We start from the raw sequence: 6915 nt of genomic DNA on the forward strand, positions 1-6915 counted from the left end.
TACCCGCTCTGTGTTTACATTGCAGATCAGAAGGCAGGAAAGCTGCTAACTCACTGCTAAGTTACTGCAGCTTTTTAGTGCTTGTGTGGTGAATTTTGAGGATGAATTGATTCACAGTGACCGCAGCTACATAGGTCGATAAGGGATTGTTTTAAAGCTATTTTATTGCTGTTAAGAATATTAAACTATTTGAATGTCCATAGCCTGAACGCAGTTACATTTACACAGTAAGTTGTCATGATCCCTTTCATGGACACCATTGTTATTATTAATCGACAGCTACCAGAAATCCATTTTAGCAGACTTTAGGAGGATGCATGCTGCAGCAAAATCACTGCTGAAAAACTAAAAGTCTTAGCACAACATAGTCATGGTCATGATTCTTGAATATAGCTGTAGGAGATTATATGCACCTTATACGGTATGTATTTAAGGGAAGCTTATCCTACATTTGAACCAATTGCAGCCTATTTATGGAAGAAGGGAGTATTCTCTAAAGTAAATGCCGATACTAAGTTGTTTTTTCTAGTTTGCTGCTTACTAGTTTGATATACACCGTAAGAAGGGGTAGAGCAAGGGGCGATCCTATAAGGCTGTGCTATATACATTTCTATTGGTTGTTCATAAAGGTCATTTGTCTACTGAAAATTCAGTAATGGAGGTGGCAGATGTTTTCCTACCAGAAATTACTTTTTTCTGATTGTTTCCATTTGTAGGTACACCTATGTGCCTTGGAAAAAAAGAAAAAAAAGACAGCACAAAATATCATAAGTCCGCCTGGAAAATGTTTAGTTGTACTGAAATTATACATTACCAGCACTGCAAATCTCTGCACTATACAGAAGTTAAATATGGACACAATTTATTTTCCCATTAAATAACAATGATCTGATCAATGTGCTCTTAAACAGCAGTGAGAAAATACAGTATATACTGTAAAGTATAACAATGATCTCTAGTTCATCCAGGCTTACTAACAACTCTGAATCACCTGTATAATATGCTATCCAATAAAATGCACAAATCATAAAAACATTTACAAGGTATGACTTGCTTGGAATGTGAAAATTACATGATAAACAATGTGCCCAGGGCCATTTATGTTCTAAGCTGAATTTAACACTTGTACAAAATTGTTCATCAGAACATTTGATCTTGCCATCACTGAATCTCCTAAATTTATTCGAAAAACCATTAAAAATGTCATCCAGACCTGCTACTTGAAAGGAATCCCAGACGTACTAGGTTGTTTTGTGTCTGACACATACGCATTATATTTATATATGTATGTAATGTATGATTTTTCCCAAACGAAAATCACATTCACGGTTAGAATTCCATTAATTCAGATAAGCGACAAGAAAAAATTTCCAGCCTGAATTGAAAGGATCCTTTCCAACTTTTTTTAACATTCCTCTGCCACATGAACAGTGTAAAACTTCAAGCAAAGCTATGGTTGATGTCAGATTACTTATGCAATGCCAGGTGCCTGTGTACAGGTGTACTGGGGGGAGACATTTGTGTACTGGAAGGGAGGTTGAGTACTATAGACAGGGGGGAGGGGGGATTTGACCACTGCACTCTAGGCATTCCTTGTTGGCCTTGGATTTACATACCTCGGACCCCTGCAGCCTGTGCCCTATGTACTCTTGACCCCTGCATTCTTTGAGTTAAGCACTCCTGAGCCTTTCAATCTGTGCATTACATACTCTTGACTCTTGCACTCTGTAGATTACACACTTTTGACCACTGTTCACTGTGCAATACGCACTCCTGACTCCTCCTTGCACTGTGTGATACACACTTCTGATCCCTGCACTCTGCGTTTTATGCAGTTCCGACCCCTGAATTGTGTGTGTTATGCAATCCTGACCCCTGCACTATATACACAAAGCTGCATATTTTATATTCCTATCTCATACACTCAGTACATTACATACTCCTGACCCCTGCGCTATGTGTGCGTTAAGAACTCCTGACCCCTGCACTCTATGTGGTACGCACTCCTCGCCCTACACGCTGTGTGTTACACACTACTGACCCCTTTACTATATACACTAAGCTGCACCTTTCATATTCCAGACTCTTACACTCAATACATTACACACTTCTGACCCCTGCACTATATGCACTAAGCTTTACCTTTCATATTCCAAACTCTTACACCCAATACAATACATTACATACTTCTGACCCCTGCACTATATGCACTAAGCTTTACCTTTCATATTCCAGACTCTTACACCCAATATATTACATACTTCTGACCCCTGCACTATATTCACTAAGCTTTACCTTTCATATTCCTGACTCTTACCTAGTACATTACTTACTTCTGACTCCTGAATTCTTTATGCTATATTGCACATTACATACTCTTCATCAAAGTGTTTATTGTCTCACTAGTTGCTAAGTAGTCGCTGAAGTTTTTTTTTCAGACTTAGACAAAGTGATTCCTCTCTGACTATATTCTGTGTGCAGAAAAGCATCTGTATTGGAAGCGTTTATTACTTAAAATTGATTGTGCTGATGTTTATATGGGTCTGTGAGACTCTCGCTCATGGCTCAGTAATTAAAGCATATTTTGTGGGTACCAGGACTCCTGCATGTGCTGTGTATACAGTGAGTAAGCATGGGTTTAATTTACACTTACCCTTTTAAACTCCTCCCACAATTAATGCAATGTGGTCACACCCACTGTTCAGCATGGCATTAGTGCACTGCCTATTCCCCCTCTTTTGAGTGCCCAAGGATGCTACAGGTCTTTCACAATCCTAGCAAAGTCCCTGGGCAGAGCTTTTGATCACAGGTTTGGATTTGCGGAAGAGTGCAGCCCAGAATGATGCAAAAAACAGTAGTATTCCATTAGAAATCAGAACCATTGTGGAGACAGAGCTGACATCTCACACTGACCAGAGGAGGAGCAACTTATAATAGGAAATGCTATAAGAAGGATATATAGAGGGTGTGTATCATTTATTTTAGGGAGGCAACTTAAAGCAACTCCTTGAACAAGTGAAAGGAGATCAAAGCAGTTCAAATGTGAGAGAACACATCTCAGAAGCACTTGAAAGCATACAGTATTTGACTCACTTCTGAGTCTGAAACCTGACTACAGGAGCCCTAAGGCTGACCACATACTATACCAGTGGTGGTGAGCTTGATAAAGATGGGCCCCTGACATCAGCAGAAGACCACACATAATAATCAGTACATTTATTGCTACAGAAAGAGGCCAAAGACTGCAGACATGCAACAAAAGATGGTCAAAAACTGCAGACATGCTACAGATAATTTTCAAAGACTGAAGACAATGCATGGTCAGGCACTGCAGACATACTATATGAAATGGTTAGAGACTACAGCAATACTACATGAAATGGTCAGAGACTACAGCAATACTACATGCAATGGTCAGAGACTACAGAAATACTACAAGAGATGGTGAGAGACTATACAGACATGCAGCGATAAAATGGTCAGAGATTACAGATGTGCTACAGGAGATGATCAGAGATTACGGACATGGTACAGGAGATGGTCAGAGACTATACAGACATGCAACGATAAAATAGTCAGAGATTACAGACGTGCTACAGGAGATGGTCAGAGTCTACAGATGTGTTACAGGATATGGTCGGAGTTTACAGATATGCTACAGGAGATGATCAGAGACTATAGACAAGCTACAGGAGATGGTCAGAGACTACAGGCATGCTACTGAAGATGGTCAAAGATTACAGACATGCTAGAGGAGATGGTCAAAGATTACAGACATGCTACAGGAGATGATCTGAAATTACAGACATGCTACAGGAGACGGTCAGAAATGACAGACATGCTACAGGAGACAGTCAAAGACTACAGATATGATACAGGAGATTGTCAGAGATTACAGATATGTTAGAGGAAATGATCTGAGACTACAGACAAGCTACAGGAGAGGGTCAAAGACTACAGGCATGATACAGGAGATGGTCAGAGACTACAGACATACTACCGGAGATAATCAGAGACTACAGACATGCTGCAGGAGATGGTCAAAGACTACAGACATGCTGCAGGAGATAATCAGAGACTACAGACATGCTGCAAGAGATGGTCAGAGACTACATACATGCTGTAGGAGTTCTTGGAGACTTGGGATATGCTTTAGGAGACATACACTATAGGCACATTACATGAGACTGCTAGAGATCACAGCTATTATATATATTACAGCCCTTTTAGTGCTTCCACCTTTGCGCTCCCTGCAATCCCCTTAAAAATGAATTGTGGCACATTATATATTTGTCTCAGCAAGATCCATTACAGAAGCTCAGAGGAAAAAAAATTAATTAGGAACAGACAGCACAGAAAAAAGTAAGAGAGTGTGAAAGAAACAAACCAAACCATTTACTGCTGAAAGTCACACTAACAAATATTTTCCCTTCACCGGCTTAAGTATACACCAAACAAAATTACTGTCTGCAGGGGCCCCAAAGGCAGCACAGTAAGTGCCAAAGGGCAGCATACGGCCACTGGGTGGGCACTATACAATCCCACTGCACAATCTCCTTTACCTATCAACAACTCCGCAGTGCAAAGACATGAGCGCTTACATACAAAATGAATGAATTCTTTAGAATGGTCCTTATAGTGCATAGTTTTGTTAAATCGAAAGCCGATTGGGGGAAATTTATCAAGACTGGAGCAGACAAAAATTGGAGCAGCTGTGCATGGTGACCAATCAGCTTCTCTCTTCAGTTTGCTCAGTTAAGCTTTGAAAATGAAAAAGAGAAGTTGATCGGTTGCCATGCACAGCTGCTCCAGTTTTTGTCTGCTCCAGTTTTGATCAATTCCCCTCATTGTACTTTAGATTTGTCCTTATATCATATAGTTTTGGTAAATCAAAAGCAGATTGTGCAGAGATTGTACAGGTTGCAATATGTATGGTCAGCTTTATAGCAGCTCAGTGCAACCAGAATCTCTTTTATAATAATTTTAAAGTGACACTGGAAGAAACAAGGGCAAAGCATAACTACTGAAGAACAACAACCCCACTATATACTAGGTGAGCACACACTGAGCATAATTAACACGACAATACGAACAGCAATTGTATCCATGCACACCTAGAACCGATGACAAGTCCTGACTGTTTATTCTAAGCTCTTTTTATTATTGTGTGCGATGTCCTATTGCATTCCTCTGCCCTTTGATCTAGGTAATAAAGTGAGATCAGATATGCCTTCCTTCCTCTACTCACCATTGCATCGTATGCCAGGTCATTCATGAAATGAGCAGCTTCCATGCCAGCGTACACGTTGAACCATATAGTTCCCTGAAACTGGTCGCCCCCGTCCAGTAATAAGACATTCTGCTGGTTGGCACGGATCTCCTTAACCTTGGTGAACCTCCTAGCCACCCCACCATAGCAGTCCGCGGGATTGCCACACTTTCCAGAGTCCCTGCTGCTCTGTTCTACTCGGGCATGGACATCGTTGGTGTGCAGGATGGTGATTTGGAAGGAGAGGACCAGTGTGGTCAGCTCAGCGCAGAGCAGTACTAATGGCAGCGAATGCATGGCCAGAGTGTGACAAGTGCAGGTCTCCGGGCTGTGTGTGTGTGTGTGTGTGTGTGCTGAGTGCACTGACATCTGTACTCCATCCACAGAGGAGGGAGCTCCCTTCTTAGAGGAGGATCGGGGATCTGTCACACCTACTGATTGAAGAAATCACTGCAAGTCTACCTTCCTCACACCCTCATCTCACTTTACTTCCCTAAGTCATCAGATGTCCTTACATGCATTCAATAAGTGTCATCACTAATCACATTACTCATTTCTGTTTCGCAATGGCATGAATAAATATGCTGTGGGTAAGGAAATGTTGCCTTATGTAGAAAGAGTTCCATTTGCAGCTCTCAACTTTGATCTTTTGAAATCAAGTCCCTTTGCCCCTCTTTGCTCCCCAAATGGCCCTCTTTTTGCCTTCATTAATCGATCTCAGTGATTTTTTGTTTTAACTTGTTAAGCAGCAGAAACATTTTTCATTTTAGCTACAGGTTTATTGATTTGGCAAAACATCTGTCATTACTTAAAAGGAGAACTCCAGGAATTTTAAAAACGTACCCTTGCAGTGTTCCTTCCCCCATACTGCAAGGGTTAAGTGTTTGTTTTCTCTGGGGGGCTCAAATAAAGCAGATATACTCACCTGATTCTCGGTCCTACGGGGGTCGTGGCTCCCCTCTCTTATTTTCCACTCCGGCTGTGGAATGTCCCTCGGCGTCCTCACATCTTATTTAAGTCAATGTACCTGCATAAGATGTGATGACGTCAGCAGTCCTTAGACTGCCAGAGCCCAGAAAAAAGAGAAAAAGAGGCTGTAGGGATCAGTCTAGCAGCCTGGCGGTACCAGAGGAAGCTTTATTTGACTCCCCTAGAGAAAAGGAGCACTTAACCTTGCAGTGCAGGGGGTACCTCCAGTGCAAGGGCACGTTTTTAAAATTCCTGGGGGCTCTTCTGGAAGTAAAGTGGAATCAAAATTAAAGAAGAACTCCGGGCATTTTAAAAATTAACCTTTGCAGTGGAGCTACTCCCACACTGCTAGGGTTAAGTGCTCATTTTGCTCTAGGAGCTGCAGTCAAGGTCGGACCTACTGGTGCAGTCCGAGGCTGGGTGGAGGCCCAGTGAGATCTGCCCCAGGGGGCACCCCCCTTCTTGGGTACGGCACTTAAACACCTGGGTGGCCAGGTGTTGGGATGGGGCAGCCACAGCTTCCCAGGTCCCGGCTCACTGATGTCACTGGTTGCCAGGAGCTTGGTGGGATGCAAGGAGGATCGTACCGCTCAGCTCTAGCCATCCCAACACCTGGCCGCCCCCCAATGAGATGCCATCTGAGGCAACTACCTCAGGCTGCCTCATTATAGGAACGG

General features: G+C 42.3%; 1 protein-coding gene across 2 annotated transcripts in view; it reads right to left on the reverse strand.

Moving 5' to 3' along the window:
• NT5E (5'-nucleotidase ecto) overlaps positions 1 to 5631 on the reverse strand; it is a 70929-nt gene extending 65298 nt beyond the window's left edge. For both annotated transcript variants that reach the window (XM_018567135.1, XM_018567134.1), the window contains exon 1: positions 5249 to 5631. In XM_018567135.1, coding sequence (XP_018422637.1) covers positions 5249 to 5566 — 318 coding nt within the window. In that variant the 5' untranslated portion in view covers positions 5567 to 5631. The remainder of the gene's footprint in view (positions 1 to 5248) is intronic.
• Between the last annotated feature and the right edge of the window lie 1284 nt (positions 5632 to 6915).

The sequence above is a fragment of the Nanorana parkeri genome, unplaced genomic scaffold, assembly GCF_000935625.1.
Source record: "Nanorana parkeri isolate BGI_ZX_2015 unplaced genomic scaffold, ASM93562v1 scaffold1014, whole genome shotgun sequence".
Lineage (NCBI taxonomy): Eukaryota > Metazoa > Chordata > Amphibia > Anura > Dicroglossidae > Nanorana > Nanorana parkeri.